This window comes from Globicephala melas, chromosome 15 (genome assembly GCF_963455315.2).
Source record: "Globicephala melas chromosome 15, mGloMel1.2, whole genome shotgun sequence".
NCBI classification, from domain to species: domain Eukaryota; kingdom Metazoa; phylum Chordata; class Mammalia; order Artiodactyla; family Delphinidae; genus Globicephala; species Globicephala melas.
In genome coordinates, this window is record NC_083328.1 from 6142119 (window position 1) to 6162757 (window position 20639).

General features: G+C 44.4%; 1 protein-coding gene across 9 annotated transcripts; it reads left to right on the plus strand.

Moving 5' to 3' along the window:
• Positions 1-890: 890 nt before the first annotated feature.
• ZKSCAN5 (zinc finger with KRAB and SCAN domains 5) lies at positions 891-20639 on the plus strand. 9 transcript variants are annotated; one of them, XM_030846066.2, is made up of 7 exons: positions 891-1052; positions 2194-2713; positions 6216-6354; positions 10391-10473; positions 10675-10882; positions 14890-15498; positions 18341-20639. In XM_030846066.2, exons 2-7 carry the CDS (start codon positions 2300-2302, stop codon positions 19465-19467), a joined length of 2580 nt encoding a protein of 859 aa, XP_030701926.1. In that variant the 5' UTR covers positions 891-1052; positions 2194-2299; the 3' UTR covers positions 19468-20639. The 9 variants fall into 9 exon arrangements, with proteins under 9 accessions (XP_030701926.1, XP_060140794.1, XP_030701925.1 ...); XM_060284811.1 differs by having other exon boundaries at positions 2197-2713; XM_030846065.2 differs by lacking the exon at positions 891-1052 and adding an exon at positions 1523-1934.

Consider the following 20639-nt stretch of genomic DNA (forward strand, 5'->3'; position numbering starts at 1 on the left):
TCCCAGTTTGCTAACTGTCTTTTTGGTGTGTGCACAATAAACTTTTACTAATTACCACTTCAGTGATTCATTGGTTTTACTTTTTTTTTTGTCTGAACTTTTGACGATTCTAAATGTAAAAAGGGAAATACAGATACTACATTGCACCAAACATACCGCAGTGTCAATTTAAGCGTCTCCAGGTCTCTCTGGAGATAGTAGGGGATTTTCTGCATTTCTTCATTCCCATAAGGTAGACCACGGCACGAGCAAGGCATTCTTAAAACTCCATCCCTGATTTGAGTGAAAATTCACAACATACGCTAAAAAAATAACGCCTGGAGTATCCAAGGATATATGCCACTCAGAGTGGAGTCGGTGAGCCTCATTCATCTTCATCACTTGTAAGACAGTGACTCTTGTGCCTGTCGAAGAGCTTTGCAAACGGATACAAAAACGAGACTATTAAAGATGGGATCCCGAGAGGGTAAGTTGCTTATCTCTAGTGAAAATCTGTGCTTCGCGGCTCCTCTTGCTGCAACCTGTTGGCTTCGGAGTTACTATGAACCTCAAACCCCAGCACCCGGCCCTTCTACCCAATAAATACAGACGTCGCCGTTAAAAAAAAAAAAAAAAGGATGGGATCCCCTTGGCTAGAGAGGCCCTGAATAGACGGCTCCCCTCACTTTGCAAGGATGCAGAGCTCCAGCCCCTACTGTCCCCAGCCCGGAGGGGGGACTCTCTCCCGACGCGCTCAGCCTTCCACTGGGGTCGCCGAGGAAACGCCTCCCTACTCTCCCGCATTCTGATAGGCCCGCAAGACTGAGGCTGCGAAAAGAGTCACGGCCCTATTGGCTGAAGGGCGCGGCCCGCGCGAGGCTTCCTGGGAGATGTAGTCCCTGGAGCCGCTGGGGACTCAGGGGTCTGACCTCAGAGGTTTCGGCCGCCTGAGCTGACGACGGTTGTAAAGCGGTGGGTGTGTCTGGAGACGGGGTGAGGGGAGTGGCGAGGATTCAGGTGAAGAAACCGAAGAGTCCATTAAAGAGAAGTGAGGGTTGCGGGCTCGCAGAAAGGTACGGACGTACTTCGAACTGGGGCGCAGAGCGTTGGGGGTGAGGGAGCGCAAGTTCCACGGCCAATCAGACACTAGCAACTGTTGTCTTAGCAAGCGCTCCGGACACCTAAGACCCCGCCCCCTGCCCCCACTCTAAGAAAAGGGACGGGCTCGGGCTGTTTAAATGGCTGTGGGGTTGGGTGGCGAAGAGGGTGGCTGGGTTTTCTCCCCGGCTCTAGCGTTGTTGTACTTGCGGCTCGGTGGGCGGGGAATGGCCGCGTTACTGGAGGTTGGACTGGGATCCCGGGCCGGCGCCTCATCTCCCCGCCGGTTGGCCCACAGCCCCTCTGGGGCGGGGCCTGGGGCGGGCACTTTCCTCCCGCGGTGAGGCGGGGACCTCCGGGATTCCTAGAGAGGACTCGGAAGTGCTCTCGGGGGTGGGATTTATGGCTCTACCCGCCGGTCAGGGAAAGCTTGGACTTGCTTACTTCCGGCGAAGAAGTGTTGCGAAGTGTCGGCTTCGGCTTTCTCTCTGTTTGTAAGAAGAAACCCGTCTTCCCAGCCTTGGCTGCGGGAGTTTGGTCTTCCAGGGGAGCTCCCCGGGACTGTGGCCTTGAGGAAAGGGAATGGCCTTTGTGTACAGACGAGGGTCCTGTCCCTAACCTTGACCGGGCCGGTTTCCGTGGATCGGGGTCAGGAGCGATTGTGGGCAATCCAGGTGCAAAATCTGTACTTAAAACCTTGGCTCTCTTCGGGACCCATGAAGTTTCCCGTTGGTCTGTCAAGCTATTAGGGATTGAGGGACAGGACCAATTTTGACCATTGTAATGTTTTTGACCTCTGTTCTGACTTAAGTTTGGCTTGTGGTAGAGAGAAGGAGCGGCTGCGTCTGGACTAGTTAGTAAGTCTTGTCTTGTTATTTACATAAAATTCAATGTTCTTCACCACAAAAATTGTATTTCATGAAGCCGTATGTCAGAGTTTTATTGCTCTCCTTTACACTTTTTAAATGTTGGAAATATTCTCCGTTGGTCATTATTTTGTGGGTGGATTGATGGCTGTCTTGTAATTTTTAAGGAAATTACTCTGTTGGGTGATCATCTTTAGGATAGATGACCTCTTTGTCATCTCTTTGCTAATAACGATTTCCAATATATCAGTAGGTTGCACGCTAAGGAAAGTGTCCTTCAGAAGATCTCAAAGAGCAGAAAACAAGTTTGGTCCGTGTAACCCAGCTTACCTGGAGAGAGATCCCTTTGAGTTGGAATGATAATGACAGGATCTGGGGAAGTTATAGACTTAGACCCTCCCGCGGAGACTTCACCAGAGCAAGAAGACCTTCTGATAGTGAAGGTGGAAGAAGAAGATTGCACCTGGATGAGGGAGTACAATCCGCCCGTGTTTGAGACTTTCTACCAGCGCTTCAAGCACTTCCAGTACCATGAAGCGTCAGGCCCCCGGGAGGCCCTTAGCCAGCTCCGGGTGCTCTGCTGTGAGTGGCTGCGGCCCGAGCTGCACACCAAGGAGCAGATCCTGGAGCTGCTGGTGCTGGAGCAGTTCCTGAGCATCCTGCCTGAAGAGTTCCAGACCTGGGTGAGAGAACATCACCCGGAAAACGGAGAAGAGGCTGTGGCCGTGGTAGAAAATATAGAAAGAGAACTAGAGGAACGCAGACAACAGGTGAGTGAAAGAGGAGACCTTCGGGCAATGAGGAAGGAGAGGAAGAGAGTTGAGGAGCTGCTGAGCAGGGGTGAGATCCTGAGCGCCCTGGTGCTTCATTCATATTCTTTTGTTCTCCTGGGATTAGGTGCACTGTGGAGATATCCTGCCACTCCAGCAAAGAGAAGCAGTATGCAGTTTGTTAATCTGGAGAAGACAGTCTGCGATTTTATTTCTACTTTAAATTACTGTATTGATTTTTTGAGTGGTGACATAATACAAAATTCAAAATGTACATAAGGTTATAATGAGAAGTAAGTGTCCCTCCCACCCCTAATTCCCCAGCCGCCAGAGTTCTCCTCACCAGAGGCAACCATTGTCCCATGATACCTGTCTATCCTTACAGAGATACACTGTATTCTGTGTATATTAGAGTATATGTGTATGACTTGTTTTTTAAAAAACACAAATGTTTTCACATCATTGTGCACTTCTGCCTCTTGCTTTTTTTCTTATAGTATATCCTGGCTTGTTCTATGTTAGTGCAAAGAGAGCTGCCTCACTCTTTGAAACTGCATTGTGTTCCATTGTATGGATGTACCATAATTTAACTCCTGTTGAAGGCCATTTACAGTGTTCCTTTAGATTGTTTCTGAATCTTTACTGCAACAGACTTTGCTGCAATAAATATCCTTTATATACATCATTAGTTGTAGAATCAAAGCTCAGAAGTCAAATTGTTGGCTCAGAGCCCGTACGCATTGCATTTGTAGTTTGGACAGCTGTTGACAGATTGCTGTCTGCAGAGGTTATACCAGCTTATATTCCCAACAGCCACGTATGAGAGAAATTTTTTGCTTGCAGCCTGATAACACGATGTTATCCAACTTTTTGATTACTGTCAATCTGAAAGATGCAATATTTCTGTGCAATTTTAATATGCATTTTTTCTTATGAGTGAGTTTGATCACTGTACATATTTTAGAAGGCTGTGCATATACCCTTTTCTGTGACCTATCTGTTTATATTAACCTGTTAGAAAAAGTAAGCACTGTGTCTGCCATCTGAGTTGCAAGAGTTATTTTCCCGCTTTGTTGTTTGTCTTTGCTTGTGGAGATTTTTGCTTTGCCGGGTTTTTTTATTTTTATGCAGTCAGTTTAAATCTTTTAATTTATGGTTTCTGGGAATTGTGCCATAATTAGAAAGGCCCTCTCCACTAGAGTATTATAAGAAACTTATCGTTTCTTCCCCACCTTTTTGTTATGGATGTTGTTGTTTTTGTTTTACCCTTTGAAATGATAGCTCCATCTGGAATTCATTTTGGTGTAGGGTGTTTGGTGTGGTTATAGCTTAATTTTTTTTCCAGATGTCTGTCCAGTTGCCCCAGCAACTTGTACAGCAATCCCTTTTTTTTTCCTTCTCTGATTAAAATGCCATCTTGATTACATACCAGATTTTTACATGTATTTGAGTCCATTTCTGGTCTTTTTACTCTATTTTGTTGATCTTACTGTCTGTTTACATATCAGTATTTCAATTATCTGAGTTATGTAAAGTGTTTTGGTCAATAGGTCTGCCCTCCCCCTTCCAAATTTTTTTTTCAATATATTTTTTTTTCCATATGAACTTTAGAATTATTTAGCTTCTACCACTCCAAAAATCCTGTCGGTATTTTTTGCTGGGATTGCATGAAATCGAATGTTAATTTAGGGAGGTTCCGTATCTTTACATTGTTACGTCTTCTCGTCCTTTCTTACTCATTTATCACCTGACTCTGTCTACCTCCCTCTTGTTGCTAGGCTCACATTTCTGAAACTTTAATTTTTTTTTTTTTTTTTTATAGCAAAGAAACAAAAGTCATGGGATCCTAGGTGTACAAGACTTTGAAGCTAGTTAGAGAATTTCCCTCATTCTTCAGAGCCATTGCCCTTCAGTGTAAGGTACCAGTCTCATTATTCTTCCCCTCTGGGTCAGGGGTACTTCAATACTCCAGAACATCCTCAGGCTCTTCAGCTGGGTTAGCTCACTCCATGAGGCAAGAGGACAGCAGAGGGAGTTGCTGGGGACCCGCCGCCAGACCCTGCAGCTGAGCTGAATAATTGTCTTGCAGACCGGAGTGTTTGAACCTTCCTATTGCTTCTGTCAGGACAAGAAGTAAAGGTTCCTGGTGCCATCTGGTTATTCCTTTTTTAAACCTTTTTGGGACATTAGCGGACAAATCTTTCCCTACTTTTTTATGGTAATAAATATTCAAAATCATAGTTTAAAACAGAAAGCATTTTTAAATGGATGACTTACAGCAGATATTACACATTGACCCCTGTCATTGGGATATGCACCCCATCTGTGGAAGGAGCACAGAGATCATTTCTTGATGGTAGGTCAGGGATCTGAGGCCCAGCGAGGGGGGTTTTCCTGAGGGCCTGCACAGCTCACTGTGTTTGCCTTTCTCTCTGCCTGCCCTCTGTATCCCTGGCATTGTTTCTCACCTTTATCTCCAGGTAGTTCTTGTCTCTAGCAAGCCTTTTCCCAGGCTTTATCCTCTACCCCTCCTCCTTGGTTTCTCTGTCCTACTCTCAGGGGTCCTCAAGGGCTGCTTTGCTTCTTCGTTGCCCAGGAGCCCTTTGACGTACTTGGCATCATCTTAACTCTTGTCCTGAGCAGGTCCACAAGGACACACACACTTCCGTGTTGAGTCATATTTGCCACAACTGTGCTGCCTCTGCCTCGTAATGTAATACTCCTGTGCCACGTTTTGCCACTACTGGGAGAGTTAAAACTGAAAGTGCTTTGAAACATAAGGGACGGTGGCGGGGTTGGGGGGGGGAGGGCAATTCTATCTCAAAGCTGGATCTTATTACCTGCTAGGATGGCACTGAGCGAGTACCTTCCAGAAGAGGCAGATGTTAGAGACTGGTTGTGTACCCTAGGGTTGTGCAAGAACAAAGGGCAGAAAGACGGAGACACACCGCTCTTGTGGCTGGTCCGTCGTACTTGAACCTGGTCGTCTGGGGCTTTGAGGGTGACTTCCTGTGTCCTGTGTTGACTTTTCCAAGCTCGTTTCTCACTCTCTCCCCGCTTCACTAAACTTGGCCACACTGGCTTTCTGCCTGAGCGTCTTTGCTTATGTCATTCTGTCTGCCTGGGACACTCCTGACTTTTCCCTCGGCTGGCTTCTTTCCTCTTCCACGTATTGACTTCAGTGACACTTCCTCAGAAGAGCCTTCCTTGGCCACCCAGTCTGAAGTAGGTCTCATCTGTCTTGCCTCATGGCACCACTTTCTTCTCCTTTTGCACATATAACACAGTTTGTAACTGTGTATTCATTGGTGTGTCGACATGTCTAATGGAAGTCGTCTTCAACTATAACGTGTTTATGCAGCAGTTGGGTAATTAGTCCTGGCTCGTTGTAGATGCACGTGAAATACTTGGCCAAGGAGTGAATGAAAGAGTAACGTGACCCTGCTGGGCTCCTTCGTAGCCTTTCCCGTAACGTGCTGATTGGTGTGATTGTGGTTGTCAGGTCGTGGCGTGTGCTGAAGTGCTTCCTCCGAAGGTCGTGCCGCCTGGAGCCGGGCCCGAGTCCTTCAGTCACCAACTCCTGCCCGTGGACCCGCAGCCTGAGCACGAGCCGCAGAGGCCTCATCTTCGGGAGGAAAACGGTGAGGATCTGGGCTTCAGTGGAATGGATGTGGACTCCCTGGCCGTGTGGGTAAGCGGTATCTGTAGAGAGACCTGGGGCTGGGCAGCCTCTCCGCAGTCAGTGGATCTGGAGGTTGGGAAAGGGTGGGGGCCTGGAATTGGGTCCCTGGTCAGCTCGCAGGCTGGCTAGGAGTCGTACCAATAACCAGTGTCCTTCGAGAGCTATGCTGCAGATGACGACAGCTCTGAGTACAGGTACTGTTAAAAGATGTACAGAAGTCTTTTACAAAAGTATTATCATGGTTTTGCAACAGTTTTCCAGCTCTACCTCATTCATTTTGTTGTCCTAAGGCTCAGGTAGACAAAGCTCTCCAGTTCCTCACTGCACTTCGCGCTGTTCAGCCATTCATGTGAAATCTGATTTTAAGCCATGCTTCACGAGGACCTGTAGAGCATCTGTTCCCTCTTTCTCTCCTTCCCTCCCTCTTGCCCTCACTGTTATTAACCTGTATGAGATACATCAAGGAAGAAAAGTGGGCAGCTGAGTATCTCATTTATGATGATATATGTCCACAAGTCTAATATCACTAATCAGAAACTCTTGCTATCAGATATATTTTAGAACTTAGAATGTTTCAGATTGAGTAAGAGGATCTGATTTACATACAGTGCACTGCCATCAGGATTTGAAGTGTGACCCCATAATCACACATTAATTTAGTATTTCGGCAGTGAAATGTATGCCTAGTTACAGTAAGTGGATTAAATAAAAACTTCAAATAGCTTCATATCAGTTCTGGTCAGGTTTTGCTGTCAAATTAGTTCAATGGCCAAGTTAATGAAAAACAAAAAAACTTTTGGTATTTAAAGCTTTGGGATTTCGGAATGTGGAGAAGGAATTGTGAACTCGAATTTCCTGTTTGGCCCCAGCCTTTCTTCCGGGCTCCTCATAGTGGTTGGCCTTGAAGTCTCACTGCTCTAAGCATTTCCAGCTTTCCTTTCACTGTGGTAACAGTAACTATTACTTATGTGGTGTTTACTACGTGTCAGGAGCTGTTCTAAACTGCTTTACGTGTATGAACTCATTTAACCCTCAGTGTAGTACCAGGAAAAACAGTCTTCACCATTTAACATCTGGGGCCAATGGGTCCTTTCTATTTTTTTTTTTTTAATATTTTTAAGTCATTTTATGAATACTTACAGAAGAATCAAAAGATAATGAAAAATCTTAAAGAAACTTTAGTAAGAATTAAACCTCTTTGTATCAAGTATGTTTTGATAATATAAAAATCATAAAAAAATGAGAGAATACTGTCACTCAATACCACCCCTTTAGCAAAATGAATATGTCCTTTTAGCAAGATGGGATGGTCCAGAATCTTGTTGCAAAATATTACGTGATGAAGTCCTTCCTGTTGAATGATCGGTTAAGGTGTCATAGCTCCTTTTTGGAATTAGAAATGTAGTGTTTATCATTGTTTCTTGAGTGTGGGAAGATTCATCTAGGATATTGTCATTGGCAGACTCTGTCAGTTTTCTCCTATGCCTTCAGTTTCATACTGTCTTTAGCACACTGCTCTCTGTGTCATCTTCTCATTCACCTACGAGTAGTGAAATGTCTTCCACGGCACATTTTCTTCTCTTTGTCGATATGGGTGGGTGGAAAGTGAGAAATTCTGAATTCTCGACTGTGGTCAATGAAAGCTAAAAACAGGTGTCAACAGCCTTAAACCTTCTCGAAGATGATGCAGAACTCTGGGGAATGTACTTAATACTTTGAGAACAGTGAAGAACAATGGTTTGTTTCACTATTGCCTGATCCTGAATATTTCTTTTATTCTCCCATTTTCTTATAATTTTAGTCTTTTCGTGCTAACATTAAGACTCATTAATGAATAATTAGTAAAAATGAAATAATTCCTAGGATGATGAACTAGAAGAGTGCTTCATGGTACAGGAGATAGAAGATCATTCAGATCCCAAAATGTATCCTAGATTTGTAAAAAGGTCCAATGGATCCGTATGGAAATTACAAAATAAGAGTTTTCTTTTATTTTTTAATAATACTAACATTTTCTTTTTGTTCTTCAGAAGACCTCTAAAAGAATAAAAGTCATGTCATTCTAGTCTTTAAAAATAGTTGAAACTGTCCAAAAAAAGAGAACCCCCAAACCCAGAATTGTACCTAGTAGACCTAGCTGGCATTCCAAGGGTTAATGCCCACAGTAACCCCATGGACTAGGTATTATTGTTATTCTCATATTAGAAATTAAGAAGCTGAGGCCCTCAGAGGTTAAATAATTTGTTCAAAGTCCCAAAGCTATTACACGGCAGAGCTGGGATGTTACCCCAGGCAGTCTGGCTGTAAGTCTGCACGTTTACCCCATGCTGAGCTGCACTGCCTGCTTTACCTCCAGGCTCTCCCAGCGCAGAACCGTGTCCCCTTCTGATCACTGTCATCTTCCTTCACACGCAGAGTCTCGTCTTTGCTCCCTCAGTGGTGCTTCTCTTCTCTGCCCTGTTAGCCAGACCCTGGCCACGTTCCTTATTCCAACAAAAGGGTTGGTTTGGGTTGGTTTGTTTTACACCCTGGAAGATGCTGCATCCTTCGTGCCTCTGCTGGCACCGAGAGCTGGCTTTCCATCTCTGGGACTCATTTGATCTTGAGAGGGCCGAAGTTGTTTATTTAAAAGTTAGAAACAACAGGTTTCACAGGAACTTCAAAAAAAATAAGTGGGATTATTTAGAATGTAATTATTCTCATTATTCCAATTATGACTGGAACATAATTACTGTTTGTGTATAGACTATGTTCATCCCTCTCTTTCACGTCTTACTTTGACTGTAACCACACTCCTGGGTTCAGATCCCGTGTCTGTTTTCGGCTTTCATTTCTAACCACGATCTCCTCTATTGTGGGTCTTTGCTCCTTACTTCCCAGTCCTTGGACACAAGCAAGCTACATATGCACATACATCTCTGGGACCGGGGACACCATAGAAAGGTCTAAATCGTCGTGTTAAAGGTTGATACCAGGTGGATCTCCAAGTCAGGGTGCATGTAGACAGATCCGGATGCACCATGAATCTTGGACAGAGGAGAGCAGAGGTGAGAGCAGAGGGTCAAATGTTCACTAGCATCTAGAGACCAGACCCTCCGGGCCTTGCACATGTGATTCACTCTACCCAGAAAGCACCCTCATCCCGCCTCATCCCACCCCACCCCTGCTTCCAGAGTCACTTCCTGTGGAAGGGCTTTCCGGGTGCTCCCACCTCCTGCTCTCCACTCTGTAGATGCCCCTGCCTCTGTGTTCCTGCAGGAACTTGGGTGAACTTTGAGGATAATACTCTTTACCCTGTGCCAGGAGTAAAGCTTCCATGTCTGCCTTCCCCATCAGACGGTGAGGTTTTGGAAGGCAGGAATTGTTTTCTCTGCCTATTCTTAGAACACACAGAGTAGACTTAATACAAGCTAGTTGGCTGACTATAAACCAACCGCAGTCATTTTTTGAAGGGAGAGAACGTGAACTAAGGCCTTGCTGATCAAAGTGAGGTCCGAAGTGCTGCAGCACCACCAGCATCACCTTCGAGCTTGTTAGAAATGCAGAACATGGGGGCTGCCCTGGAACACCTGAGGCAGAGTCTGCCCTGTACCAAGACCCCCGGGGGATTTGTTTGCACATTAGAGCTTGGGAAGCCCTGGCTCTAGGCAGCGCTTCAGCTTCACGGAAGAGTGGGCCTTTGGAGGTTCTTTGAGGTGACTAGGTTTGACCTGGGCAGAGCAGAGAGCATCCTTTATAGGGGAATGGTACCATCCCCAGTCGGCAGCAGGATTCGCCTGACCAACACAGGGAGTCTAGTTTTTCTCAGGGGAAGGGTGAGTATAGGGTAGGTGTGGGGGGCCCAGAATGTAGAGTGTTTTGAAGGCTGAGCAGAAGAATTTGGTCTTGATGCCACAGGGCGCCGTTGTGGATTCTTGAGCAAAAAGCGGAACATGATGGCAATTGGAACTGGGTAGAGGGATTCTCACTGACACCTCTTTTTCTCCCCCCCTCAGCCCTTCCTGCTCTCCAAGTTCCCTCCCTTCCCCTGAAGGACAGCCAGGAGCTGACAGCCTCACTTCTCTCAGCTGGGCCCCAGGTGAGCCGGTGTCCCTGTGCCCACATTGAGGACCCACGTCTGATTTTGGACAAGTAGCTGCCTTAAGCCTGAGTCTTTATCAGGGTTCTGTCTCTTTAACCAGAGACCGGGCCCATCTTGGGTTTGTGCTTTTCTGTCTTTTTCTGTTCTGCTCCCCCACCCTCTGTGAAGCACAGTCCCTCCCCTTTTTCTTTCCTTAAGGCTCCCAGTTCCTCCCCTCGCTCCAAATTTGAACCTAGGGAATGGGAATTTAGTGGAGATCTCGTGTTTCAGAAGTTGGTGAAAATTGAAGATGTGGCTGATGTGGCTGTATCCTTCATCCTGGAGGAATGGGGACATTTGGACCAGTCCCAGAAGTCCCTCTATAGGGATGACAGGAAGGAGAATTATGGGAGTATTACTTCCATGGGTAAGAATGATTTCGTCTGCATGGATTAGGACATCTTCATTTTGTTATTAAGAATATTTATAGCACATCCTGTAAAGGCATGTATGTTTTAATCACTGTGACTTTGCGTATTTTTTTTTGTCTGTGAAAGAGTATATCACCCTTCTCTCTTTTTTTCTTTCTTTTTTTCTTATTCAGCTTATTCTGATTATCTCCATCATAATAAGAGTAAGATTGAGGACTGATAATGCTTTGGGGATAGTATTTGCAATCCAGCAAATGTTATATTTAGCTTAAGACTAACAGGATTGGATCTTAACAGAGTTGTAGTAGTGATTGTACTCTGTTCCTTGACAAACTGAATCATTGTTAACTGAATAATTCTCATTTGTGAAAGCATCTCAGACTTTGCTGAATAACCGTTCATTGAAGTAGTTATTACAGTGTCTCAATAGCATTCATTCTTTTCCTTTCCTCTCACGCATGGGTGGCAACTTGTTCACTCTATTACCATTCTCACATCACCGGTACTTGTTTTATGATGTTTGCCTTGGCATCTGCATTTTACATGTCTTATCCCTTCTTGAATTTTGCACCCCAGATAAGATTTTGAACCTATTTCTAAGTTATGATCTTGGAAACTAATATTTGATTGTGCTGCCTGGAGCAATTGTGAAAAATCTCAGCACTGTGGCAGACATTTTGAAGCTTATGAATTTTATCTTCTTTTGAGTGAATTCTTTTGGAAGAATCACTGTTAAGCACACTATCAAGCACACTATCGATCACTATCAAGTAGACTTTAGATGGAATACATATACTCTAATGCCAAATTTCTTTTGAAAAACATTATCTCAGTTTGTATCGTTAAGGGTTTAGTTCACTCACAGGCTTTTATTTAAAAAGTAAAATTGACTTCTCTCTCAAATTTTCCATTTCCTTTATTACTGTTGGTATATATTTGTGTTTTCTTAGGTTTATTTGCATATGCCCTCTGCTTGTTTATCTATTGGGATTTTAGTGGTGGTCTCAAGGAATTATTTATGTAGTATAAATATTATCATATTTAATGCAAATTTTTTTCATTCTCTTTTAAAATTAATTTCAAATACCTTTCTTGTGTGATTTGAGTTGATTAGTATTGTTTTATCTTTTTCAATTACTTTATAGGTATTTAATGGGTTTCAGAGTTGCAGAACTTGGCGCAGTTTTTCTGTACCATTCTCCAAGGGGTTTTGAATTGTTACTTTCTGTTTTTTTTTTTTTGGCCGCACCGCGCGGCATGCAGAACTTCCCAGCCCAGGGATCAAACCCGCGCCCGCTGCCATGCAAGTGCGGAGTCTTAACCACTGGACCGCCAGGGAAGTCCTGATTTTTTTTTTTCTCATTATTCATCTTTTTCTTACAATATCTTTACAACTTGAGTAAACTCTTCTACACTAAGAACATGTTCAGTGGTTTCTGCCTCTTCAGCTTCTCTGGGAAGACCACATTTGAGAATTTTCATCCTGTGGGTTCCTAACAGCATCAGAGATGGTCACGATTTTTAAAGTATCCATCAAATTTAGAAGTGAGATTTTTAAAAATTAGTGAATGAATCGTGGAGACAGCCGTTTCAATGGAGTGGCTGGGAAGTTGGAGAACAAGAGACAGTTTCTTGGAAGATTGCACAGGAGAGAATTTGAGAAAGCTATTGTAGATAAACTTTCAAGAACATTGTCTGTGAAGGCGAAGCAAAAGAGGGCTGGTCACCGACAGCGTACCTGGTGTAGATGGATGGTTGGGTTTTGTATGTTGTCTTTGTTAACGGGAGAAGTTTTAAGCACACTGAAATGTCACTGGGCGAGGGCTGGTGGGGAGTGAGTATGAAATGCTAGAGTGAGGAAGAGCAGATAATTGGTGCAGGGAGGTCCCTGGAAAACAGAATGGCCTGGTGAGGCCCCTTCGGAGGAAAGCTTGACCTCGGTGAGGGGGAGGGTCAGCTCTTCCGCTGTGAGGCAAGGGGAGGACGGGAGAATCAGGCTGCCAGCACGCTGACACTTGTGGTTGTAGGATGTCCAAGGGGGTCTTGACTGGATAGTTTAGACTCTCCCTGGAATAGGAGACAGAGTCACCTGTTGCGAGTGACCAGGTGATGGAGTGGGTGGTGGAGCAGAGGTTTGAGTGCAGCGAGGACTTTGGTTCGCACGCACGTGGTAAAAATTATCCGAATAGTTTAAGTGGGTTTAAAGTGAGAAGTGAGTCTCCCGACCCTCAGTCCCTCCGTTTCCCGCACAGAGGCAGCGACAGTTAGTTAAGCTTCCTGATTGCATCTCTAGACACAGTCTGTGTGTAGACAAGTTTGTGCCAGAACACTCCTTTATTTTTAAATACAGTGATCTATCTTGGAGATCACGATGAAGACGTTTTGATGTAGCTGCTGAGAAGAATGAGTGGGAAACTAGCCAGCCTTAGAAATGTAGGATGCCAGTGTGGGGTACCAGTGAGGTTGAAAAGCGTGAATTTGTAAAGTACCGAATCTGCTGATTGGGTGTTTTGGAACCAACTCCCTCCTCACCCCCCCGCCCCCAATGCATTACTAAGCAGCCGGGCATAGTGTTGAACAAGGAACACAGCTCTCTGTCAAACATACACATAAATCAGGAGAATCAACAGAAAGCTCCTCATGTACTCAGAGAAGGGGAGGGGAAAGAGGAAAAAAAAAAACCTGTAAGCCAACGGGTATCTCAACCTGTATCATCACCTTCTCTGGAAACGGGCGATTGTGAATAGTCCCAAAGAGATACATGGAGCTCATGTGATTTTTTTCAAATTCACCCCTGGAAAAAGAAAGCCATGAGCTTATTTGCCTTGCTGAACGGGAGAGAGCTCTAATAAGAATAAAATGTGTGGACATAAGTAAATGAGAATAAAAGAAAAAGAAATACTGTGATAGCTGAGATTACTTGCCTAGTTAAATGCAGGAGGAAAAAACATCTAAAAAGTTTGGTTTTGTGATAGAGTTCTTTTGTTTATATGTTTGTTTCCACTCTTAAAATGTCTTTTTAGGAAGAGAATTAAGTAAAAATAGTTAGAAAATAAATTTAAAGTTGCCTTCATGGTACAAGAGTTACAACTTCTTGCTATATCAAAAAAAGGATAGTAATAGTAACTCTCTCAAAGGGTCATTGTAAGGATTAAATGCCATAAAACTGAAAAGCACTGGAAGGCATAGTGCCTGGTCCATAGTACACACTCTGCAAACATTAGTGCTTAATACCATTTTTATGTAATGTTTGAAAACTACTTTTCTTTCTACAAAACAGCCTTACTGGAAAGTTCTCAGTAGGCCATGATCTATCTATCCTTTAAAAAGCATTCCCTATTTTTTGTTAACTACTGAAGGTTTGTCCTTGCAAACTATATTAAATGTCAGAGTTTTGAGTGAAATACATGCTGCTGATCCAGTTACACAGGGAACCGATTGCAGCCTCTTAAATGTCTCTGTTCATCAATGACCACTGAGTGGTGAGCTAGCTCTCGACAGTTGTAGGACTTCTCTGGGTACAGAAAGAACGCCTTTTCCCCTTTAGACTAATTCACACCAAACTGAGATTCTTTGGGGATTGAAAAAGCTAGAAAGATCCTCTTTCTTCTCCAGGCTATGAATAAACAAGAAGAGGAAGGTGAGGACTGGGTTAGCTGCATCACCCAGTATCAGATTTTACTGAGAACAGTTGACATGGCACAGGTGTTCCCAAACAGGTACTGTACGGATGTACTGTACCCAGAGGATGTGATTGTCATTAAATGGAATGACTGCTCTCCCAGTCGCATCCCCTTGAACCATTCTTGCCGGCTTTGTCTTCCCTAACCTGCCTCAGTTTCCTGCTTCAGTGTTCTTCATCCTATCCCTGTATTGTGAAGTCATTTTGCAGATGGCTTTACAAAGTCACGCCTTGCTTGCACGTGTTGGTTTCATGTAATTATCCGCTATTTCTGAATGCGGGGAATAAGCTAACGTTTCCATTTTCCCTCTATTATCTCAGATTACGAGTCCAGGAACGACAATGTGGAACTGATAGTAAAGCAGATTTCTGATGAAGCCGAATCGCCCTGGATGACCTCAGGAAGCCCTGAAAGAAATGTCCCCCCGAGTCAAGAGTTTGGAGGAGTTAGCGACCCTCACAGCGTGGTAGAAAGGTGGCAGGTCAACCCCCCCATGGGGAAATCAAGGCAGACCCCTTCCCAGAAAAGAGACCTCAGTGCCATCACAGACGTGAACCGGAAGCCAAACACCAACGGCGAGAGAGGGCACCGATGTAACGACTGCGGGAAATTTTTCCTTCAGGCCTCCAACTTCATCCAGCACCGGCGAATCCACACGGGAGAGAAACCGTTTAAGTGCGGGGAGTGTGGGAAAAGCTATAACCAGCGCGTGCACCTCACCCAGCACCAGCGTGTGCACACCGGCGAGAAGCCTTACAAGTGCCAGGTGTGCGGGAAGGCCTTCCGTGTCAGCTCACACCTGGTCCAGCATCACAGCGTGCACAGCGGGGAGAGGCCCTACGGCTGCCCCGAGTGCGGGAAGAGCTTCGGGCGCCACTCCCACCTGATCGAGCACCTCAAGCGCCACTTCAGAGAGAAATCCCAAAGATGTAGGTGTGAGCAGTTTGTCTTCGGAGCATAAACGAGGCAGAAATTGCCTTATCAGCTTAGAACTATCGGACAGATGGGTGGTGGTCCTGGCAGCAGTGGCAGGAAGGGACAAAGAGTTACCGTCTATTTTATTATCACGTACTTTATGGGGTTTTTTAAATTCTTATTTTTTTTACTGAAGATAGTTGATTTACAGTGTTGTGTTAATGACAGCTGTGCAGCCGAGATTCAGTTATGCATATATATACTTCTCTTTTTGAGATTCTCTTCCATTATGGTTTATCATAGGATATTGAATATAATTCTCTGTGCTCTACAGTAGGCCCTTGTTATTTATCCGTTCTTTACATAATAGTTTGCATCTGCTGATCCCAACCTCCCAGTCCTTCCCTCCCCCACCCCCCTCCACCTTGGCAACCACCAGCCTGTTCTCTATGTCTGTATCACCTGTACTTTAATTAATTGTCAGATTAGTTGGCAAAACTCTATGCCCTCCCCACCATCCCCACAACTTCTCTTTCCCCAGAGGTGCTGCTCTCAGCAATCTTACCTGTTTCTTCTGATAATTCCACATTTTAAAATAATACGGCTGTTGCTTGACCCATGAATTTTAGACATTATCTGTTGACTCTCTATTTCGTAAGTGAGGACTTTGGCTCTCTTACATGCTTCTTCCCTCTTCCCCCTTTTCCCAATTTAGTTATTTCACTTACTTTAAAATGCTAAAGTAATAATAGTATGGTTGACCCTTGAAGAGCAGAGGGATTAGGGGTGCTGACCCCCTCGCAGTCCAAAATCCACATGTAACTTTACAGTCAGCCTTCCGTATTGCTGTTTCACATCCTTGGATTCAACCAACTGTGGGTTGTGTAGGACTGTAGTACATATTTATTGAAAAATATCTGCATATGAGCGGACCTTTGCAGTTCAAACCCGTGTTGTTCAAGGGTCAACTGTACCGGAAGTTTGGGGGAAAGAAAGTGGGAGGGGAAAAAAATCACCCATAATCCCACCATCCTAACTAGTAGAACTGTTATTACTTAGTGTGCCTCCATTTTTTTTATAAGCCTTTTTTATATAGGGCTACTCATAGGGTGCAATCAAATATTAGACACACACATTTTCCAGCGTTGCTTGGCCCTCCTGTTTGTTATTTTTGACAACCTGGCATTGTGTAGAAACATCATGGTCTACTCAACTGTTCCCCAGCTGAAATTCTAATTTTTTTTCTCTTTTGTCCTGATAACTGTGCTTATGCCTTGTTCGCTACTTGGGAATATTTCCTTATAATAGATGCCCAGAAGTGGGACTAGTGGATGAAAGGTCAAGGACATTTTTATGGTTCTTGATACATATGGCCAAATTGCTTTTTAAAACAATTATACCACATATGAGAGTATCAGTTGTACTAAATTTCTTCCAGGACTATCAAACTTTTTTTGTTGTTGTTAGCAAATTGTGTAAGCAGAAGAGAATTCTTTGCTGTATTCATTTTCAGTAATTTAGTTATGAATCAGGCTGAGTAATTTTCCTGCTGGTACTTATTTTTTTATCTGCTCACATGACTTCTGTAAGGATAAGATCACTGTAAACTGTGCTGTGAACTTAAAGGCTTTTATTAATATTCTTCAGAAAACTCGAAGACTGGCCAAAGTGTTTATTTTTAAATTATGCCTTTGGTGTCCCCAAGCCCAGCTACTTGTCATTCACATTAACAGCTGCTGTCACCTATTCCAACATGGAATAGGAGCTTATGAAGCTCATGGTGTCTTTATGGCCTGGGTCGAGCTCAGCTGTCTCCTCAGCCAGTTTGATCCCATTCTCCTTGGTGACTGCCTCTTGGGGGAAATCCATCCAATAGCACTCCGAACCTGGGAAGCAGCTGCTTTAAAATAGGATCTTTTATATCTTCCCTGTAATTGTTCTTCGGCCTAGTTTCCTAGTTAATACTTCCCCCATTTTTTTGATCGAGGGAGGGATACTTTGTGTGCTCATCCAGCTGTATTTATGGAGTGCCTCCAGTGCTAGGTGCTTGGGATTCAGCAGGAAGCAGAACAGACACTGCTCGTGCCCTCGTGGAGCTGACGGTCTGATGGGAGGAGCATTCCCAAAGAAGTGTCGGGTGCCCTGGGAGGGAAAAGGAAGCTGGGGTGTTGGCTAAGGGCATAGAGCAAAGGTTGATGTGTCACGCATCGTATTGACAATATTTTCTACTGGCTCATTTCTCTTTTTTCCTGGCTCCCAGTCGGGTATTCTTCCAACTCTGTATCCTCTTCATACTCCTTTCTTCTAGTTTTCATCAGTTCTCACTGTTCACTTGTGTATCTTCATTTTTTAAATTTATTTTTTATTAAAAAATTGTGTTTTGGCTGCTGCCACGCAGTTTGCAGGATCTTAGTTCCCCGAACAGGGGATTGAACCTGGGCCCACGGCAATGAAGGCACGGAGTCCTAACCACTGGACTGCCAGGGAACTCCCCACTTGTGTATCTTTGTTCTGTCTCATCTGTCTCCCTGACTCCACATTTCCTACCTCCTCTCCCATTTCAGAATTCCCTTCTCTCTTTCCTATGTAATAAAAGTGTCTGGCTTTCCCCTGTGATCGCCTAACCTCAGTCGTTCTCACCACCCTCCCGAGTAAGCTTTCTCTTCATTTTGTTCTTTTCACTGAACAGACACCGAAAGGTTCTTTTCTGTTAACATCAAGCACGTCCATGCACCCTTCACCCCGCCTTTGTTACTCCTATTACCTCGTAGTTTCATTTGATTATCCTCTTTTGCCTGATAATTTTTCTTCTGTAAAAGAACTGATAACATTTGTGTTTCCTCTTTATCTTTTCAGGCAATGATAAAAGAAGTAAGAATACAAAATTGAATGTTAAGAAGAAAATTTCAGAATTTTCAGAAGCAGACATGGAACCAACAGGAATAATCCCAAGAAATGTTTCTCAGGTTCAAGATTTTGGAGAAGTCCATGAACACCAGGGCAAATTGGATAGAAAGCAGGGAATTCCCATGAAAGAGATACTAGGACAGCCCTCTTCAAAGAGGATGAATTTCAGCGAAGTCACGTATGTCCACAAAAAGTCCTCCACCGGAGAGAGACCGCATAAATGTAACGAATGTGGGAAAAGCTTTATTCAGAGTGCACATCTTATCCAGCATCAGCGAATACACACCGGGGAGAAACCATTTAGGTGTGACGAGTGTGGGAAAAGCTACAATCAGCGTGTACACCTAACTCAGCATCAGCGGGTCCACACTGGGGAGAAGCCCTACACCTGTCCCTTGTGTGGGAAAGCATTTAGAGTGAGGTCCCACCTTGTTCAGCACCAGAGTGTGCACAGTGGGGAGAGGCCCTTTAAGTGTAATGAGTGCGGGAAAGGCTTTGGGAGACGTTCACACCTTGCTGGGCATCTCAGGCTCCACTCAAGAGAGAAATCCCATCAGTGTCATGAATGTGGAGAAATCTTTTTTCAGTATGTTAGCCTCATTGAACACCAGGTGCTCCACATGGGCCAGAAAAATGAACAAAATAGCATCCGCGGGGAAGCGTACAGCTGGAACTTAACGGTGATTGAGGATAAGAAGGTTGAGTTGCAAGAGCAGCCTTATAAGTGTGATGTGTGTGGCAAAGCCTTTCATTACAGTTCAGAGCTCATTCAGCATTACAGAACTCATACCGCAGAGAAAACCTATAAATGGGATATGTGTAGAGAAAGCGTTGGCCAGTGTTCCCACACAAAACAACATCCCAAAAGCTATTCCAACCTGAAAGCCCATCAATGTAACGAATGTGGCAGAGGCTTTGCTCTGAAGGCACATCTTAATCAACATCAGAGGATCCATACTGGTGAGAAACCCTTTCAATGTAAAGAATGCGGAATGAGTTTCAGTTGGAGTTGTAGCCTCTTTAAACATCTGAGAAGTCACGAGAGGACAGATCCCATAAATACCTTAAGTGTCTAGAGGTTTCTATTGTAGAACAGCTCTTACACGATTTTAGAGAAGCCTTCCTGAAGACAAACCCTACTCCTATAACGAATGTAATAACTTCAAGCATCTCCTCCAACTTAACCATCAAACCTATGGATCTGTTGAGATCCTTCAGTTAGAACTTAGGACACTGGAGCATCCACAGCAGATAGATAGCTGCTTTTCCACTGAGAAATGCGTTCGTTTGCATCTTCAAGCTTGAGAGTCTAGACAGGAGAGAACCCAAGGATACAGTGGACGAAGGGAAGCCTTCAGATGGCACTCATTCTTCGTGCGACTCTCAGAACGTTGACAGTGGGAAAAGCCTCACAAATGCAGTAGGAATAAGCTTCATTTGTAGTTTCTGCCTTGTTTGACAGCTTATCTATTCAGGGAAGAGCACAGTGAAAGAAAGAACCCTTCAGCATGATCTTGGTTTGGGTACCTCAGCAATGAACCTTTTCTAGATGTGATGCCAGCCACTGGAGTGCTCCAGGCGACATTCTCATCTTGAGTATTAAACCTTTTCAAAAGAAATTGACTTAAGGTATTTCTATTTTGGCAAAATTGAGGTTCAGAGGCTGGATGGTATGTGTTCTCGCTGCCTTATTCAACCTACAACTTCTCCATGAAACACACTCTACCTTTTTGTTTTATCTTGATTCTCCTGGCATCATGGTTAGCTAGTAGAAAAGAGAAGTTAAGTTTGTAAATTCAGGAGAAACTGTGTTGGTCAGTCACAGCCTGGGGAGAGGGGAGCGGGACCTTAGGGGAATAGAGAAGAGAAGACGGGCCAGACTGTGGACTGGTTATTCTGTTACCCACAAGAATGAGGGCAGCTATGTCCATAGAAGGAATTGGACCAAGTTGAATCAAGAATTGTCCAAGCAGTAGATGTACCAACTCCCAGTTGCCCGGGAGATAGATCTCCCCCATAGGATAATAGCATAGAGAAGGAGTTTCAACTTGAGTTGCAGCTGGATTTGAAAGTAAACATTAGTAGATGCAGGGAGGTCCTGGTCTGGTGAGCCCTGCCTGTGGGAAGGTCTGGGTAGGGGTTGTGGGGGAAGGATGATGACATGGAAAAGAGGGTAAACTTGAGCCTGTTTGCTAGAGAGAGGGAGAGGCGCTTCTGGGCGCCACCGAAGTCCTGCTTCTGCTGACTG